Source organism: Garra rufa, chromosome 1 (assembly GCF_049309525.1).
Source record: "Garra rufa chromosome 1, GarRuf1.0, whole genome shotgun sequence".
In the NCBI taxonomy this organism is placed as follows: domain Eukaryota; kingdom Metazoa; phylum Chordata; class Actinopteri; order Cypriniformes; family Cyprinidae; genus Garra; species Garra rufa.
Window position 1 is genome coordinate 53,952,260 of NC_133361.1, and position 21,408 is coordinate 53,973,667.

General features: G+C 33.4%; 1 protein-coding gene across 1 annotated transcript in view; it reads right to left on the bottom strand.

The window, feature by feature from the left end:
* Positions 1 to 16,991: 16,991 nt before the first annotated feature.
* The window catches only part of LOC141324851 (transmembrane protein 104-like), a 69,090-nt gene continuing 64,673 nt past the window's right edge, over positions 16,992 to 21,408 (bottom strand). Inside the window, exon 9 of the mRNA XM_073833571.1 lies at positions 16,992 to 18,130. Coding sequence (XP_073689672.1) covers positions 17,367 to 18,130 — 764 coding nt within the window. The 3' untranslated portion in view covers positions 16,992 to 17,366. The remainder of the gene's footprint in view (positions 18,131 to 21,408) is intronic.

Genomic DNA, 21,408 nt, shown 5'->3' on the forward strand with positions numbered 1-21,408 from the left:
AAACGCGCAATTTTAAGGAAAAAGTTACAATTGCAAGATAAATCCACAATTCTGAGAAAAAGTCACAGGTGTGAGATATAACGGACAATTCTGTGGAAAAAAAGTCATAATTGTGAGATATAAACATGCAATTTTGAGGAAAAAAGTCAATTCCAAGATAAAAACATGCAATTTTGAAGAGAAAAAAAACCTCACAATTTTGAGATATAAACTCAATTGCAAGTTAAAAACTCACAATTCTGAGGAAAAAAGTTGCAAGTGCAAGATATAAACGCACAATTGAAGAAGTCAAACTTGCAATGTTAAACTCACAATTCTGAGAAAAAGTCGCAATGGCGAGATATAAATGAGCAATTCTAGGTAAAAAAAAAAGTCACAATTGTAAGATATAAACTTAAAAATTGGAAAAAGTTATTTGCGAGATATAAACACAATTTTGAGGAAAAAAAGTCCCAATTGCAAGATAAAGTCACAATTTTGAGGGAAAAAGTCACAATTACGAGATATAAACTTGCAATTCTGAAGAAAAGTCACAATTGTGAGATATAAACTTACAGTTATAAAATCTTGCAATACTGAGAAAAAAAGATGCAATTGCTAGACATAAACGCACAATGAGGAAAAAGTCAATTGCGAGATAAACTCACAATTTTAAGAAAGTCACAATTGCGAGATAAACTCACAATTTTAAGAAAAAGTCTCAATTGTGAGATATAAAGCACAATTTTGAGGGAAAAAGTCTCAATTGTGAGATATAAACGGGCAATTCTGAGAAAGTCACAATTGTGAGATATAAACTCAATTCTGAGAAAAAAAACAATTGCGAGATATAAAGCAAGGTTTTGAGGGGAAAAAGTCACAACTCACAATTGTGAGATATAAACTCGCTTTTCTGAGAAAAAGTCACAATTGTGAGATATAAACAATTTTGAGGAAAAAAAAAATCACAATTCTGAGAAAAAAAGCCAATTGCGAGATAAAGCACAATTTTGAGAAAAAAGTCACAACTGCAAGATAAACTCACAATTTTGAGGGAAAAAGTCACAATTGTGAGATATAAAGCACAATTTTGAGGGAAAAAGTCACAATTGTGAGATATAAACTTGCAATTCTGAAGAAAAGTCACAATTGTGAGATATAAACTCAATTCTGAGAAAAAAAACAATTGCGAGATATAAAGCACAGTTTTGAGGGGAAAAAGTCACAACTCACAATTGTGAGATATAAACTCGCTTTTCTGAGAAAAAGTCACAATTGTGAGATATAAACAATTTTGAGGAAAAAAAAAATCACAATTGTGAGATAAAAACTCACAATTCTGAGAAAAAAAGCCAATTGCGAGATAAAGCACAATTTTGAGAAAAAAGTCACAACTGCAAGATAAACTCACAATTTTGAGGGAAAAAGTCACAATTGTGAGATATAAAGCACAATTTTGAGGGAAAAAGTCACAATTGTGAGATATAAAGCACAATTTTGAGGGAAAAAGTCACAATTGTGAGATATAAACTTGCAATTCTGAAGAAAAGTCACAATTGTGAGATATAAACGCGCAATTTTAAGGAAAAAGTTACAATTGCAAGATAAATCCACAATTCTGAGAAAAAGTCACAGGTGTGAAATATAACGGACAATTCTGTGGAAAAAAAGTCATAATTGTGAGATATAAACATGCAATTTTGAGGAAAAAAGTCAATTCCAAGATAAAAACATGCAATTTTGAAGAGAAAAAAAACCTCACAATTTTGAGATATAAACTCAATTGCAAGTTAAAAACTCACAATTCTGAGGAAAAAAGTTGCAAGTGCAAGATATAAACGCACAATTGAAGAAGTCAAACTTGCAATGTTAAACTCACAATTCTGAGAAAAAGTCGCAATGGCGAGATATAAATGAGCAATTCTAGGTAAAAAAAAAAGTCACAATTGTAAGATATAAACTTAAAAATTGGAAAAAGTTATTTGCGAGATATAAACACAATTTTGAGGAAAAAAAGTCCCAATTGCAAGATAAAGTCACAATTTTGAGGGAAAAAGTCACAATTACGAGATATAAACTTGCAATTCTGAAGAAAAGTCACAATTGTGAGATATAAACTTACAGTTATAAAATCTTGCAATACTGAGAAAAAAAGATGCAATTGCTAGACATAAACGCACAATGAGGAAAAAGTCAATTGCGAGATAAACTCACAATTTTAAGAAAGTCACAATTGCGAGATAAACTCACAATTTTAAGAAAAAGTCTCAATTGTGAGATATAAAGCACAATTTTGAGGGAAAAAGTCTCAATTGTGAGATATAAACGGGCAATTCTGAGAAAGTCACAATTGTGAGATATAAACTCAATTCTGAGAAAAAAAACAATTGCGAGATATAAAGCAAGGCTTTGAGGGGAAAAAGTCACAACTCACAATTGTGAGATATAAACTCGCTTTTCTGAGAAAAAGTCACAATTGTGAGATATAAACAATTTTGAGGAAAAAAAAAATCACAATTCTGAGAAAAAAAGCCAATTGCGAGATAAAGCACAATTTTGAGAAAAAAGTCACAACTGCAAGATAAACTCACAATTTTGAGGGAAAAAGTCACAATTGTGAGATATAAAGCACAATTTTGAGGGAAAAAGTCACAATTGTGAGATATAAACTTGCAATTCTGAAGAAAAGTCACAATTGTGAGATATAAACTCAATTCTGAGAAAAAAAACAATTGCGAGATATAAAGCACAGTTTTGAGGGGAAAAAGTCACAACTCACAATTGTGAGATATAAACTCGCTTTTCTGAGAAAAAGTCACAATTGTGAGATATAAACAATTTTGAGGAAAAAAAAAATCACAATTGTGAGATAAAAACTCACAATTCTGAGAAAAAAAGCCAATTGCGAGATAAAGCACAATTTTGAGAAAAAAGTCACAACTGCAAGATAAACTCACAATTTTGAGGGAAAAAGTCACAATTGTGAGATATAAAGCACAATTTTGAGGGAAAAAGTCACAATTGTGAGATATAAAGCACAATTTTGAGGGAAAAAGTCACAATTGTGAGATATAAACTTGCAATTCTGAAGAAAAGTCACAATTGTGAGATATAAACGCGCAATTTTAAGGAAAAAGTTACAATTGCAAGATAAATCCACAATTCTGAGAAAAAGTCACAGGTGTGAAATATAACGGACAATTCTGTGGAAAAAAAGTCATAATTGTGAGATATAAACATGCAATTTTGAGGAAAAAAGTCAATTCCAAGATAAAAACATGCAATTTTGAAGAGAAAAAAAACCTCACAATTTTGAGATATAAACTCAATTGCAAGTTAAAAACTCACAATTCTGAGGAAAAAAGTTGCAAGTGCAAGATATAAACGCACAATTGAAGAAGTCAAACTTGCAATGTTAAACTCACAATTCTGAGAAAAAGTCGCAATGGCGAGATATAAATGAGCAATTCTAGGTAAAAAAAAAAGTCACAATTGTAAGATATAAACTTAAAAATTGGAAAAAGTTATTTGCGAGATATAAACACAATTTTGAGGAAAAAAAGTCCCAATTGCAAGATAAAGTCACAATTTTGAGGGAAAAAGTCACAATTACGAGATATAAACTTGCAATTCTGAAGAAAAGTCACAATTGTGAGATATAAACTTACAGTTATAAAATCTTGCAATACTGAGAAAAAAAGATGCAATTGCTAGACATAAACGCACAATGAGGAAAAAGTCAATTGCGAGATAAACTCACAATTTTAAGAAAGTCACAATTGCGAGATAAACTCACAATTTTAAGAAAAAGTCTCAATTGTGAGATATAAACGGGCAATTCTGAGAAAGTCACAATTGTGAGATATAAACTCAATTCTGAGAAAAAAAACAATTGCGAGATATAAAGCAAGGTTTTGAGGGGAAAAAGTCACAACTCACAATTGTGAGATATAAACTCGCTTTTCTGAGAAAAAGTCACAATTGTGAGATATAAACAATTTTGAGGAAAAAAAAAAATCACAATTCTGAGAAAAAAAGCCAATTGCGAGATATAAAGCAAGGCTTTGAGGGGAAAAAGTCACAACTCACAATTGTGAGATATAAACTCGCTTTTCTGAGAAAAAGTCACAATTGTGAGATATAAACAATTTTGAGGAAAAAAAAAAATCACAATTCTGAGAAAAAAAACAATTGCGAGATATAAAGCAAGGCTTTGAGGGGAAAAAGTCACAACTCACAATTGTGAGATATAAACTCGCTTTTCTGAGAAAAAGTCACAATTGTGAGATATAAACAATTTTGAGGAAAAAAAAAAATCACAATTCTGAGAAAAAAAGCCAATTGCGAGATAAAGCACAATTTTGAGAAAAAAGTCACAACTGCAAGATAAACTCACAATTTTGAGGGAAAAAGTCACAATTGTGAGATATAAAGCACAATTTTGAGGGAAAAAGTCACAATTGTGAGATATAAACTTGCAATTCTGAAGAAAAGTCACAATTGTGAGATATAAACTCAATTCTGAGAAAAAAAACAATTGCGAGATATAAAGCACAGTTTTGAGGGGAAAAAGTCACAACTCACAATTGTGAGATATAAACTCGCTTTTCTGAGAAAAAGTCACAATTGTGAGATATAAACAATTTTGAGGAAAAAAAAAAATCACAATTGTGAGATAAAAACTCACAATTCTGAGAAAAAAAGCCAATTGCAAGATAAAGCACAATTTTGAGAAAAAAGTCACAACTGCAAGATAAACTCACAATTTTGAGGGAAAAAGTCACAATTGTGAGATATAAAGCACAATTTTGAGGGAAAAAGTCACAATTGTGAGATATAAAGCACAATTTTGAGGGAAAAAGTCACAATTGTGAGATATAAACTTGCAATTCTGAAGAAAAGTCACAATTGTGAGATATAAACGCGCAATTTTAAGGAAAAAGTTACAATTGCAAGATAAATCCACAATTCTGAGAAAAAGTCACAGGTGTGAAATATAACGGACAATTCTGTGGAAAAAAAGTCATAATTGTGAGATATAAACATGCAATTTTGAGGAAAAAAGTCAATTCCAAGATAAAAACATGCAATTTTGAAGAGAAAAAAAACCTCACAATTTTGAGATATAAACTCAATTGCAAGTTAAAAACTCACAATTCTGAGGAAAAAAGTTGCAAGTGCAAGATATAAACGCACAATTGAAGAAGTCAAACTTGCAATGTTAAACTCACAATTCTGAGAAAAAGTCGCAATGGCGAGATATAAATGAGCAATTCTAGGTAAAAAAAAAAAGTCACAATTGTAAGATATAAACTTAAAAATTGGAAAAAGTTATTTGCGAGATATAAACACAATTTTGAGGAAAAAAAGTCCCAATTGCAAGATAAAGTCACAATTTTGAGGGAAAAAGTCACAATTACGAGATATAAACTTGCAATTCTGAAGAAAAGTCACAATTGTGAGATATAAACTTACAGTTATAAAATCTTGCAATACTGAGAAAAAAAGATGCAATTGCTAGACATAAACGCACAATGAGGAAAAAGTCAATTGCGAGATAAACTCACAATTTTAAGAAAGTCACAATTGCGAGATAAACTCACAATTTTAAGAAAAAGTCTCAATTGTGAGATATAAAGCACAATTTTGAGGGAAAAAGTCTCAATTGTGAGATATAAACGGGCAATTCTGAGAAAGTCACAATTGTGAGATATAAACTCAATTCTGAGAAAAAAAACAATTGCGAGATATAAAGCAAGGTTTTGAGGGGAAAAAGTCACAACTCACAATTGTGAGATATAAACTCGCTTTTCTGAGAAAAAGTCACAATTGTGAGATATAAACAATTTTGAGGAAAAAAAAAAATCACAATTCTGAGAAAAAAAGCCAATTGCGAGATAAAGCACAATTTTGAGAAAAAAGTCACAACTGCAAGATAAACTCACAATTTTGAGGGAAAAAGTCACAATTGTGAGATATAAAGCACAATTTTGAGGGAAAAAGTCACAATTGTGAGATATAAACTTGCAATTCTGAAGAAAAGTCACAATTGTGAGATATAAACTCAATTCTGAGAAAAAAAACAATTGCGAGATATAAAGCACAGTTTTGAGGGGAAAAAGTCACAACTCACAATTGTGAGATATAAACTCGCTTTTCTGAGAAAAAGTCACAATTGTGAGATATAAACAATTTTGAGGAAAAAAAAAATCACAATTGTGAGATAAAAACTCACAATTCTGAGAAAAAAAGCCAATTGCGAGATAAAGCACAATTTTGAGAAAAAAGTCACAACTGCAAGATAAACTCACAATTTTGAGGGAAAAAGTCACAATTGTGAGATATAAAGCACAATTTTGAGGGAAAAAGTCACAATTGTGAGATATAAAGCACAATTTTGAGGGAAAAAGTCACAATTGTGAGATATAAACTTGCAATTCTGAAGAAAAGTCACAATTGTGAGATATAAACGCGCAATTTTAAGGAAAAAGTTACAATTGCAAGATAAATCCACAATTCTGAGAAAAAGTCACAGGTGTGAAATATAACGGACAATTCTGTGGAAAAAAAGTCATAATTGTGAGATATAAACATGCAATTTTGAGGAAAAAAGTCAATTCCAAGATAAAAACATGCAATTTTGAAGAGAAAAAAAACCTCACAATTTTGAGATATAAACTCAATTGCAAGTTAAAAACTCACAATTCTGAGGAAAAAAGTTGCAAGTGCAAGATATAAACGCACAATTGAAGAAGTCAAACTTGCAATGTTAAACTCACAATTCTGAGAAAAAGTCGCAATGGCGAGATATAAATGAGCAATTCTAGGTAAAAAAAAAAGTCACAATTGTAAGATATAAACTTAAAAATTGGAAAAAGTTATTTGCGAGATATAAACACAATTTTGAGGAAAAAAAGTCCCAATTGCAAGATAAAGTCACAATTTTGAGGGAAAAAGTCACAATTACGAGATATAAACTTGCAATTCTGAAGAAAAGTCACAATTGTGAGATATAAACTTACAGTTATAAAATCTTGCAATACTGAGAAAAAAAGATGCAAGACATAAACGCACAATGAGGAAAAAGTCAATTGCGAGATAAACTCACAATTTTAAGAAAGTCACAATTGCGAGATAAACTCACAATTTTAAGAAAAAGTCTCAATTGTGAGATATAAAGCACAATTTTGAGGGAAAAAGTCTCAATTGTGAGATATAAACGGGCAATTCTGAGAAAGTCACAATTGTGAGATATAAACTCAATTCTGAGAAAAAAAACAATTGCGAGATATAAAGCAAGGTTTTGAGGGGAAAAAGTCACAACTCACAATTGTGAGATATAAACTCGCTTTTCTGAGAAAAAGTCACAATTGTGAGATATAAACAATTTTGAGGAAAAAAAAAATCACAATTGTGAGATAAAAACTCACAATTCTGAGAAAAAAAGCCAATTGCGAGATAAAGCACAATTTTGAGAAAAAAGTCACAACTGCAAGATAAACTCACAATTTTGAGGGAAAAAGTCACAATTGTGAGATATAAAGCACAATTTTGAGGGAAAAAGTCACAATTGTGAGATATAAAGCACAATTTTGAGGGAAAAAGTCACAATTGTGAGATATAAACTTGCAATTCTGAAGAAAAGTCACAATTGTGAGATATAAACTCAATTCTGAGAAAAAAAACAATTGCGAGATATAAAGCACAGTTTTGAGGGGAAAAAGTCACAACTCACAATTGTGAGATATAAACTCGCTTTTCTGAGAAAAAGTCACAATTGTGAGATATAAACAATTTTGAGGAAAAAAAAAATCACAATTGTGAGATAAAAACTCACAATTCTGAGAAAAAAAGCCAATTGCGAGATAAAGCACAATTTTGAGAAAAAAGTCACAACTGCAAGATAAACTCACAATTTTGAGGGAAAAAGTCACAATTGTGAGATATAAAGCACAATTTTGAGGGAAAAAGTCACAATTGTGAGATATAAAGCACAATTTTGAGGGAAAAAGTCACAATTGTGAGATATAAACTTGCAATTCTGAAGAAAAGTCACAATTGTGAGATATAAACTCAATTCTGAGAAAAAAAACAATTGCGAGATATAAAGCACAGTTTTGAGGGGAAAAAGTCACAACTCACAATTGTGAGATATAAACTCGCTTTTCTGAGAAAAAGTCACAATTGTGAGATATAAACAATTTTGAGGAAAAAAAAAATCACAATTGTGAGATAAAAACTCACAATTCTGAGAAAAAAAGCCAATTGCGAGATAAAGCACAATTTTGAGAAAAAAGTCACAACTGCAAGATAAACTCACAATTTTGAGGGAAAAAGTCACAATTGTGAGATATAAACGGGCAATTCTGAGAAAGTCACAATTGTGAGATATAAACTCGTTTTTCTGAGAAAAAGTCACAATTGCGAGATATAAACTTGCGATTCTGAAGAAAAGTCACAATTGTGAGATATAAAGAATTTTGAGGAAAAAAAAAATCACAATTGCGAGATAAAAACTCACAATTTTGAGAAAAAGTCACAATTGCCAGTAATATAAAAGCATTGACTTGATTAACAGGTGATCACAGACATAAATCTTACACGTTGAAGAAACAAACATAAGAAACAAATCGTTTAGAAGCAATAGCTCAAACAAAAATGAAAGTTTAGGCATCGTTTAGACCTACTCACCCTGTTGCTTCAAACTTTCCTAATTCGTTTCGATTCACGCTGCTCTTATGAAACTGGATGCCGTCCATGACTGTCAACTCCAAAAATGTACTACATACAGACATATTACAGCGTTGTGTGAAACTTTAGTCGTTATTATTTATTGTGGATCGTACCGATGCCACACTGTGGCCTAAAAGCGAATCTCACAGGTCAGTATGTCAGCGCCGGTGTTTATCAACACTTTCTGATAAAAAGCAGTTTTAAAAGCACCATGCAGAATATGATTAAGATGGTTTGAATACAGTGTCATGTTGAGAAGCACGGTCATAAATCAAACAATGACATGTTGTCCAGGCTCTCGCTTTGCAATACTCAAGCGGCAGCTGTCTCACAGTTGATCAATAGACAGCGAGACGGTCGGCATTAAAAACGCTATGTTTACAACACTGTCTGTACCTCAATATGCAGTTCATGGAGAGCCGAAGTCTTCGTAAATCTGTATTAAAGACATATTTCCGTAATTTCAATACACTTTTCAAAAAGTCGAAAGTGTCCAGTCTTTGATATATGACTATGCATTAGCAACACAAATGAGATTCCTGTATGCAAACTCCTCCCCGTACTTTCGTTCCAAAACACAGATTGACAAAACTATAGGAGTGACACGTCTTTGGTGAATCTATAGTCTTTGCTATAGTCGATGTTCTCGGCCCCTGCTGTACTCTATTAAGTCTAGTTTGTGCTGCAGGTGTGGATCAATATCCTTCTTTGTCTAATCAATAGAGTAAAGGTAGGACATAAATGAATGCAGGTGAGGCTCAAACGCGGCTGAGCCAACGGAGGACACCTATCTATGAGACTGATTGATTGGAACGACCTTCATGTCATTTTTAATGATCTAATATATGTATAATTAAAGGATGCACAATGCGTTTCTTTAGAGAGAAAAAAAAATGTGATAAAGCAAGTTTTATGAAGAGTAGGCTAATTAGGCTTCTCCAGTCTCCACTATTATTACTCAGAGGATAGAAAGCGAGTAAACCCATAAAAACACCACATTTCATCCAATCAAACCAGCAGGGTGAAATCCAGCAACTCCACTGCCTTTTCAAGCGGCTCCAAGAGTGTGGCATAAATCAAGGCAAATTTATTGAAATACAAATGAATTAAGAGAGACGTTTTAATTTGCAATAACGCAGCACCGTGTAGACGCAAAAGGATGGGGTTGTCACAGACATCCTGGGATTAAAATTCAGAGGTTTATGATCACAATAAAGAGCTAGAACTGTTAACTTGGAGAACTTTGGAAAAGATTCAAAATTGTGAAAAGAAAATGTCCTTGAGTGAATGTTCAGTATTGTCCTTTAGCAGATTTCTGCAGTGTTACACAATCTAAAGAACTATTCCAGTAAATCAAGCTAATAGACATAACAAAAACAACTTTCAATTTGTAACAGTAAAATAACTTAATAAATAAACAAAAATATAAATAAAATTTGATGCCATCTCAAAGCAATGCACATATGAAAATAAAAAGGCAATTGAGAAATGATTTTTTTTACACTTTTATATGCCAAACAATATTTTACATACACTGAGAATTTTCTTTACAGATTTTTTAAATATTCTTTTTTTCTTTTTTGTTGACAAAAACTATGGAAGCCTGTTTCGGCCACTGAATTAAAAAAAAAAAAAAAAAAATGTGTGATACAAACTCTCAGTTCTGACTGACTTTCTTAGAATTGTGAGATATAAACAATTGTGAGAAAGAAAGTCAGAATTGTAAGGGAAAAAAAACTGTTTCTATCCGGCAGTTGTGACTTACTTACTCAAAATTCAGTTATATCTCACAATTACGAGAAAAAAAGTCACAATTGCAAGATATAAACTCACAATTCTGAGAAAAAGTCACAATTGTAAGATATAAACGTGCAATTCGGAGTAAGAAAAGTCACAATTGCGAGATATAAAGCACAATTCTGAGGCAAAAAGTCAATTGCGAGATAAACAATTCTGAAAAAAGTCAGTTGTGAGATATAAAGCACAACTCTAAAGAAAAAAGTCAATTGCGAGATAAACAATTCTGAAAAAAGTCATTTGTGGGAAAATTCTTGGGAAAAAAAAGTCAATTGCGAAATAAAAACTCAAAATTCTAAAAAAAAAAAAAAAAGTCACAATTGCGAGATAAACTCAATTCTGAGAAAAACTCAACTGTGAGATATAAATTTGCAACTCTTAAGGAAAGAAAGTCACAGCTGCAAGATATAAACTCACAATTTTGAGGAAAAAAGTCACAATTGCAAGATAAATTCTGAAAAAAGTCAGTTGTGAGATATAAAGCACAATTCTGAAGAAAAAAGTCAATTGCGAGATAAATTCTGAAAAAAGTCAGTTGTGGGAAAATTCTGGGGAAAAAAAGTAAATTGCGAAATAAAAACTCAAAATTATTAAAAAAAAAAAGTCACAATTGCGAGATAAACTCAATTCTGAGAAAAACTCAATTCTAAGAAAAACTCAACTGCTGATATAAATTTGCAACTCTTAAGGAAAGAAAGTCAGCTGCAAGATATAAACTTGCAATTTTGAGGAAAAAGCCACAATTGCGAGATATAGGCTTGAAATTCTAAAAAGTCACAACTGCAAGATATAAACTCGCAATTCAGAGGAAAAAGTCGCAACTGCAATATATAGAATCACAATTCTAAGGACAAATCAACATAGCGAGATAAATACACAATTTTGTGGAAAAAAGTCACAATTGCATGATATAAACTTGAAATTCTAAAAACTCACAACTGCAAGATATAAACTCGCAATTCTTAGGGAAAAAAGTCAAAATTGCAAGATAAAAACTCGAAATTCTAAAAAAAGTCACAATTGCGAGAATTCTGAGAAAAACTCAACTGAGAGATATAAATTTGCAACTCTAAGAAAAGAAAGTCAAAGCTGCAAGATACAAACTCGCAATTTGAGAAAAAAGTCACAACTGCAAGAAACTCAATTCTGGAAAAAACTCAACTGCGGGACATAAACTCGCAACTCTGAGGAAAAAAGTCACAACTGCAACACTGTTAAAACAAAACAAATAAAGGCGTAAAATTTACGGTAAAAAACTGGCAGCTGTGGTTGCCAAAATTTTACTGTGAAAAATACAGTAGCAATGTTTTACATTTTTACGGTTTTCACTTAAATTTCCAGGTAAATACCATAATTTACCGTAATTAAGTAGTGAAATCTGTTTTGTATCTTCGTAATACACTGATAACCACCAAAAGCAGGTGGTGATGACAACATCACATGATGAACCAAAGCCCATTACAAGGAGGTTTTAAATAATTGCATTTATAGAAGGTGCACAGTGTCATTCACACAAACACTAAACACCATCATGGTAACACACATAAAACTGAAATAATGCAAAAAACATTAATTTAACAACATTAGATGTAACATACAACCCTAATGTATAAAACTGCCAAGAAAAAAAACTAAGAAAAAGTCATTTCAACAAAAAAACATCAAATAAAAAATGAAACACGGGGAATTCTGGAAATGTCAATTTACGGTTATTCACAGTAAACTTTTCATTCTTTTTCACTTCCAAAAACGGTATCCTACCATAAAATTACATGCAATGTCCAACCATTTTTTTTACCATATGTGACCCTGGACAACAAAACCAGTCATAAGGTTAAATTTTACAAAACTGAGATGTATAGTATACATCACATGAAAGCTCAATAAATAAGCTTTCTATTGATGTATGGTTTGTTAGGATAGGACAATATTTGGCCGAGATACATCTATTTGAAAATCTGCAATCTGAGGGTGCAAAAAAAAATCAAAATACTGAGAAAATTGCCTTTAAAGTTGTCCAAATTAAGTTCTTAACAATGCATATTACTAATCAAAAATTACATTTTGATATATTTATAGTAGGAATTTTACAAAAAATCTTCATGGAACATGATCTTTACTTAATTTCCTAATGATTTTTGGCATAAAAGACAAATCAATAATTTTGACCCATACCATGTATTTTTGGCTATTGCTACAAATATACCCCAGCGACTTAAGACTGGTTTTGTGGTCCAGGGTCACATATATAGAAGGGAAACTTACCGTTAACCATTTCACAGGTTTTTACCGTAACATTTTTACAGTTTTTTTACCGTTAAATTCACTCATTTTTTACAGTGAACATACACACTCAATTCTGAGAAAAAGTCACAACTGCAAGATATAAAATCGCAATTGAGAAAAAAAAGTCACAATTGCGAGATATACACACAATTTTGAGGAAAAAAGTCACAATTGGGAGATATATTCACAATTTTGAGGAAAAAGCTTGAACTTCTAAAAAAAAAAGTCACAACTGCAAGATATAAACTCACAATTCTTAGAAAAAATGTCACAATTGTGAGATAAACTCAATTTTGAGAAAAACAACTGTGAGAAACTCAATTCTGAAAAAAAACAACAACTCAACTGCTGATATAAATTTGCAACTCTAAGGAAAAAAGTCACAACTGCAAGATAAAATCACAATTCTGAGGAAAGTCACAATTGCAGGATATAAACTCGCAATTCTGAGAAATTCAGTGAGTTTGTATCTTCAGTGATGAAAACTGGCTTCCATAACAAATCATGGAATAAAAAATTAATACCCCCCCCCCCCCAAAAAAACAAAACAAAACGCATGAGTCAAATCTCAAAGATCAAAAAGAGCATTTCCATTTTTATTTTAACGAGACACCGGTGGATGTGATTGTCAAGTATTTGAAGTGACTTACATGCAAGTGACAGGCTGCACAGAACATACACACAAGAAAAAGACATTAGAGAGCGAGAAAAGAGAGACAGAAATAGTTTTTAAGATGAAAGCAGGACGATTCCTGGAAAGAAGGCACATTTGTTTCATTCAAAACAGATAAGAATTTGGTAACAATATTACATTTCACCCATGTGAAATGACTTACTTTTGTGCTTTAGGGACACATGAATGCTAATGAAAGTACTACAGTTCTTACAGTTTGTCTGTGGAGCACATCACAGAAAGAACTGAATGAAGGAGACGTCCATTCTATCCACAAACGACGTGTTTCCCTTTAAATCAGCAGTTTGAACCCAAACCTACAGCAGAAACAGTGTAAACTCAAGCACAGGTTCAGATACGGTTCTCTCAGATCAAAAGACGGCGCTCTCACAGAGAGCAGCGATCAGTTTACAGTATCAAACACGTCACAGATCAAACGAATCAACCGCTGGCAAACAACACAGGAAAAAAGAGAGAAACATGTCAAACTAATAAGTCTGAGACAGATTCATGTTGCCATCCAAAATCTGAGACAAACATGAGTTGGACGGAACTAAAATTATACGCAAGTAGAAAATCATTAGAGACATTGAAAGGAATAGTTCAGCTCTAATGCTATTTTGGACCCTACTGACTTTCACTCTTTCTGGCCATATAATGAAAGTCAATGGGGTCCAAAATAACATCGGAACACAGTGACTTTCACTATATGGCCAAAAAAAGCATTTTCAAAAAAGAAAGTCGAATTGTTTGACATGAGGGTATGAGTAATTGATGAGTTTGTGTAAACTAGCCCTTTAAGGACTAAAAGTGAAGTAAAATGTGCAAAACGAAGGGCAGGGTGAAAATCAGCCGCCGTACATTTGGTTCAAATTAAAGCCAAACTCGAGACAACTTTGTCAGAACTAAAGTGACATTAACATTAGCAACTGTGTGAATGTGTTCTCCCAGGCACGTTGAGGTGCTCCATATTGATCATGATAAATATCAGTCTCTGTAGATCATGAGGCAGATGTGTCCATTTAATATCTGGTTTGTCTTCGCTTCGTGCCTCCCTAAGGGCCCGTTTTGAGGAGCCCAGAGCTTGGGGTAAGACGTCAGTACACCGAGAACATATGGAAGCTTTCAATGCCTCTATCAATCTGCTGATGAACTGAGATTGAACTCCAGGTCTGGGCACATTATTCAGACGCACGTTGCGCTGGTGTCACCATCCGTCAGCGCAGGAGACGCAGCGAGGTGCCAGCGGGTTTGGTTAGGACCGCCGGAAATGCCAGCTGTGAAAAGCTAACAATCTTGGAAGATGAAAACAAGGAACGCTTATTGTCAGTCTGTTTGTCTTTGATTTGATGAATATTATGAATAGTTTTGGTGTACTGAATTTTTCAGTCCAAAAGAACAGAGACACACCAACACTTGTTGTTTCTTTTGAAGATCAACGAACATCAGTTGGTGACAAGAAATCTGTCAAGAACATGTAAAGGCCACATTTCACCCCAATATCAAAAAGATTGAAATTAGGAATTAAGTTTGGTTTAAATTACTTAAGAACATTGTAATTTAAAAAGAAAATTAAACCACACCCCAAATCCTTTTTTTTTCTTTTTTTTTTTTATAAATAATAATAATAATAATATACACTAGCAGTCAAACGTTTTTGGACAGTAAGATCTAAAAAAAAAAAGAAAAAAAAAAAAAGAAGAAGTTATATTTATTTGATCTAAAGTACAGAAAAAAACAGTAAAATTTTGAAATATTTATACTATTTAAATTTTCTATTTGAATATCTTTCAAATTGTAATTTATTCCTGTGATTTCAAAGCTGAATTTTCAGCATCATTACTCCAGTCTTGTCACATGATCCTCCAGAAATCATTCCGCTCAAAAAACATTATTATTATTATTGTTGAAAACAGCAGAGTAGAATTAATATTAACATTATAAATGTCTTTATCACTTTTGATCAATTTAAAGCATCCTTGCTAAATAAAAGTATTATTTCTATCATTTCTTCCCCTTCTATCATCTTCTATCATTTAATAATAAAAAATGTTTTTTTGAATATCAGTTCAGCATGTTAGAATAATTTCTGAAGGATCATTTGACACTGAAAACTGGAGTAATGATGCTGAAATTGTAGCTTTGATCACAGAGAAAAAAATACATTTTAAAATATATTCAAATTACATTTGAGTTATTTTAAATAGTAAAAATATTATTACTGCGTTTGCTGTATTTTGGAGCAAATAAATGCAGGCTTAGTGAGCAGAGACTTCTTTAAAAACTGTAAAAAATATCTTACTGTTTAAACTTTTGACTGGTAGTGTATAATATAATATAATAATAAAATTCAAAACATAACATGAGAAACTTTGAAGTATTTATACATCAATGTAGTCTATTATTTGCCTTTAATTTATGCAGATAATTTATAGTTTTTTTAAATGTTTTTTTTTTTTTTTTTATCACAATCACTGTATTACAGTATTTTAATAGATTTTCACTCCTACCAAGTAATTTTTTTACTTTATATTTGACAAAAAATGAGAATCACTATTAGAACAGAATTTGGGGTAAATGGGCAAAATTTTCTTGTAAATAACATCACATTTGCAAAAACTATTTTTTTTTCCTAACACATACACTCTTACAAAGGTTCCAAAAGGGTGTTTTTGCAGTGATGCCATAGAAGAACCATTTTTGGTTCCCTAAAGAAGCTTTAAGTGAACAGATCTTAAAATAATATTTTTGATGCAAAGAACCTTTTCTGCCTTTGAAAGTTTCAATGGATGTTCAAGGTTCTTCATGGAACCATCGATGCCAATAAAGAACCTTTATTTTTAAGAGTGTATGATAAAATTTTTATTTTATTATTTTTATATAATTTTGCTTTTGGGGTGAAGCGTGACCTGGTCAAGTTTTAATGCAATTTACCTGACCGAAGAGGAAATTTAAAAATAACTTAAGTACAAACAAATGAAGTGATGATTTGAATGAGCACATCTTATAAGGGTTTTAAATAATGCTTTTGTTGTATCCAGCCTTTTAGAACATCCACTAAAGGATTGTGGATCTGTGAGAGAAAAGTCACAAATCCAAATGCCAAAACTGCTTTTGGTCCCTTTTAAACACTGAATAGAAGGGATGGTTTAGAAAATTTAAAACTACCCAATGATTTACTCACCCTCAAGCCATTCTAGATGTATATGACTTTGTTCTTTCAGACGAATACAATCAGAGTTATATTTAAAAATGTCCTAGCTCTTTTAAGCTTTATAATGGCAGCGATTGGCTGTTTTTTGAAGACCAATAAAGTGCATAAAATCATCATAAAAAGTTGTCCACACAGCTCCAGGGGTTAATACAGGCCTTCTGAGGTGAACTGATGCATTTGTGTAAGAGAAATATCCATATTTAAAACTTTATCAACCATAATCATAATCTCGTATCGAAATCTAAGATTTTTCTTTACACATCCTGATTTTGTACTTCTAATGTACGTCAGTTAGTGGAAGCTAGAGATCTTAAATATGGATATTTTTCTTACACAAACGCATTGATTTACTTTAGAAGGCCTCTATTAACCCTCCAGAGCAGTGTGGAGTACTTTTTATGATGCACTTTTTTGAACTTCAAATTCTCAACAGCCATTCACTGCCATTATGAAGCCTGGAAAAGCCAGGATATTTTTTAATATAACTCCGATTGTATTCATCTGAAAGAAGAAAGTCATATACACCTTGGATGTCTTAAGGGTGAGTAATTCATGGGGTAACTTTCATTTTTGGGTGAACTATCCCTTTCAAATTAGACTGAATTAAACTTCAGCTAATGCCATTCTTTCAAACCAAAAATTAAAACAAAAACACGGCTTGACAAAACCAATCTACTTTTATACTCAGTTCTTGGCTTCGGTAAGGACAATATTAGCCGTCACAAACATTAGGCAGAACGTTGCCCACAATATCACAAACCAAACCCAGAACGTATGATGGAAAGGTGACCGGTGCTTATTTACAGCATCCCTTCCCAAAACGGGCTCTAAATGACGGCGACTAAAAAAAACTAAGAAGGCCGGGATGATATACTGAATGCCTGTTCCGGCATACGCCCCAGTGATACCCACAAGCGCCTCCAGATCGTGAGTACAGAAGGCCACGATAACAGGCGGCACTATAGTAATGAGTGGGAATACGATACGGTCCACCACCCAAGGGTATGTGCCGCCGTCCCGATGGAAGAGTGTTTTCCAGTTGTTGCGTAGCGTGACTGCTATTATGGGAAAGTTGGTGCTAATGGTGAAGACGGGAAAGAGGCCCAGGAAGTAGCGCAAGACTGGAATGCTCAGGACGTCGCAGTTATCTGTGAAATTTAAAGTGTACATGTCTCGCAGCAGAGAACTGTCAAAGCAGAATATGGCCGTGAGGGACAGCAGGCTGTAGAAGCACAGGATGAGGATATAGTCGGCCATGACCAAGGCGCTCATGCGCTGCTTGTCGGAGATGGGCGTCACGAGCGAGGGCAGCGAGTGCTGGCACATGAAGGAGTAGACGCAGACGCCGAAGAGGTTGGGCACACCTGAGATCTGAGCCACCGTTGGGTGACCCTCACCGTGCCCCTTGCCAATACGAATCAAAGCCAGGATGATCATCATGGTGAACGCTGAAACACACAAAGAGACTCATGTAAAATTATTATAGAAAATCATGTAACGTCATAACTAAATGAAGAGCTAGTGTATTCTATTGTATTTAAAGCACATTATAGACCAAAAAAAAATGCTTTGGGGATATTTGGTTATTGGTTTGTCATGTTGTTTCAGACTAGTGTAAAGAAAACTTGCCTCTGTCTTTAAAGGCTGTTTTCTTCAAATGTGTTTACATGTTCCCCTGCCAGCGTTTTTGAAAAAAGTTGTCAGCCACCGACAGCATTTTTGATCATTTTCACAAAAATTTAATGGCCCTCCAGAGGCTTTACTTTTAAACAAAACAAAAAAATAAATCTGTTTTATTCTAGCTTCAAGCATTCTTTTTAAATCAACACTTAAATGTAGGTAAGTTTAATTAAAAAAAGCAACATTAAGAAAAAAATCTCATTCTTATTAAATACTATATCTGGATTATATTTAGTATGGCGATCAAAGATAAAATGCAGTAGACTGCTTCCATTAGCACCCCCAAAGCTTGCACGGTCCTATAACACTTCCTGGATAGACATTTCACTCTGTAACATAAGGCAGTTTTCATTTATATGCTGTTTAATGTTGCCGATCGCATTAATTTTCATATGCATTTGCTTACATATGAGATCGCTCGTTTCTGTGTTGTCCTCGCCTGTGTTTTTGACAGGACCATTCTGGACTCACTCAGGAGATACGTAATAGCGCCACCAAGTGTATAACAGCGAAAACATGGAAACCTGGAAAATTCAGTTTGGCGGAAAGTGTTTTCTCATAAATAACGAAAAATGCCGTGTTTGGCAGAAGCGTTTTCTCATAAATAACAGAAAATTCTGTGTTCGCAAAGAAGTGTTGTCTCATAAATAGCACAAAATTCTGTGTTTGGCGGGAAGCACTGTCTCATAAATAACAGAAAATTCAGCAGGGAAGTGACGTCTCATGAATAACGGTAAAATTCGGTGTTAGGTGGGAAGCATCATCACATAAATACCCAGAAAATACAGTGTTTGGCAGGGAATCATTGTCTAATAAATAACAGAAAAATTCTGTGTTTGGCAGAAACCTAAATAGCTAACTGTTTGACACACATAGGTCAAAACACATAGACGAAGGTCTACATTTCAGTGCCTCTCCATATTAAAGTGGTTAAATGTAAATTAGGGTGTACTAGGCACAGTTGCCTTGAATTATCCCCCCTCCTCACTCCCCTGCCCGGACTGAATTGGACCTTCGCTAAAATTCTGCCTAATAAATTTATAATTTATGCAGTGCATTGACTTTCACTTGTATGTATCAGTTTCAGAATTATTACATACAGCTGACATTAATGAAAGAATTTGCAGCTTTACTCGCAATCTATTATTCCTGTTCATCAATAAGGAGAGAACCAGACCCAATATAAACCTAAATATGCTTGATTGAACTAAATTAACTGAAAAGTATAGTGTAGTAGTAGTAATAGAATATGTAATGACCAGGGTCAATCAAACTCAGGTACAGTTTTGAGTGTCCCAGAAAAGGGTATGAATACTTATGCAACGGGATCTTTTACGTTTTTTATTTCTAATAAATTCGCAAAGTTGTTACAAACCTGTTTTGTGCTTTGTCATTATGGTGTATGAGATGTAGATTGATGTGGAAAAAAAGTAATTTAAAGCAGTTTAACATAATGCTGCAACAAAATGTGAAAAAAATGAAGGGGTATGAATACTTTTGCAAGGCATTGTATTTAAACATTTCAGAAAAAAATGTAAGACAAAAATTAACTGTGGAATGGTATGGTGATATCTATTAGATAAACATTTTACCCTATTTTCCTGGGGTGTCTTGCTTTAATACTGTATATTCATCTCACACATGCGTTTGTCAAGCTGAGATGATTATTTGTTAACACTGTCTGCCTAAAGCCGATTTTAAGAAATAACCGGTTTTTTTTTTGGTAGCCGGAATAGCCAAAAAAGCATGAAATCTGATTTTAACTAAATCAATCCAAGTCTCACAAGGACATGACTTGAAATCCAGTTAAATTGGATTTGAGTAGATCCGTTTCAGCATGAACTGTACGAACAGATATCAAGTTTATCTTCCATCATTTGGGACACGACTAGATGTGGATGTGTAGTGTATGTTTTGTGCTTTGAGTTGTCATGATGGACTTAAGCAGAGGACAAATTCCCAGTTCTGGTCTGTCCACACTGACAGCTTGCTGCTCATATGCCGTGTCTACATTAAAAGCCACTGATGCATCGGCGCCGATAGCCTTGTGGGCAGCGCGTCGACATACAGCGTCGTTGCGCTCCGGGCGTCCCGTGTTTGAATCCCGACTCGAGGACTAGAGGTCGACCGATGTATCGGTTTTGCCGATTAATCGGCACGGATAGTTGTTGGCGGAACTGTCGGTTATCGGCAAAAATCCATGCCGATAGTTTTTCCAGATTGCGTTTGCTGAAGCAGCTCACGCTCCGCTCCACTGTCATAGAGTTTGAGAGGTTCAGTCCTACACCAATGTTCAATGTCAGGATTGTTACCATATATTTGCATTGATTTATATCAAGCTGGTCATATTGTTAGCCAGCAAAGTTGCAGATTTAAAGAGGTGATGTGAGAAAGCCAACATTGTTCATTCAGCCGACAGAATCCTGCAGCGCCACAGCGCGTCATTTATAGTTTTACATTACATATCTGTCCCAAATCGTTGTTAATGTTTATATATATATATATATATATATATATATATATATATATATATATATATATATATATATATATAGTAAAACAGATAACACATTTTCTTAAATGGCTACAACAATATAGATCGCACTTTCTCTTTCCGTTTGATCTGCTGTTTAAACTAATCTTTGCTGCTTTTTTGATCATTCTTGAAGTAAACATTTGCCAGTTTGGTGATTAAATAAACCGTTTTAGATTTCTGCTTGAACTACACGATGCGTCCTGTGTGTGTGTGTGTGTGTGTGTGTGTGTGTGTGTGTGTGTGTGTGTGTGTGTGTGTTTGTGATACCTGCGAGTTGTCCGCGCAACGCAGTGCTGCACTTTTGCCCGGTTTCATTAAGGGTGGGTGAAAAATTGATTCTCCGATGCATCGCAATCCTCTCTTCAAGGAGCTTGTGTTTTTTCCCCCATATGGCACGTGTGCGCGCCAGAAACACAGCAGGTTTCATTGCACAGAATTGGCACTGTGAGATACGTGCTCATTGCTTGACAGTGTGTGCTTCCACCCTTTATTGATCAATATATAATTAAT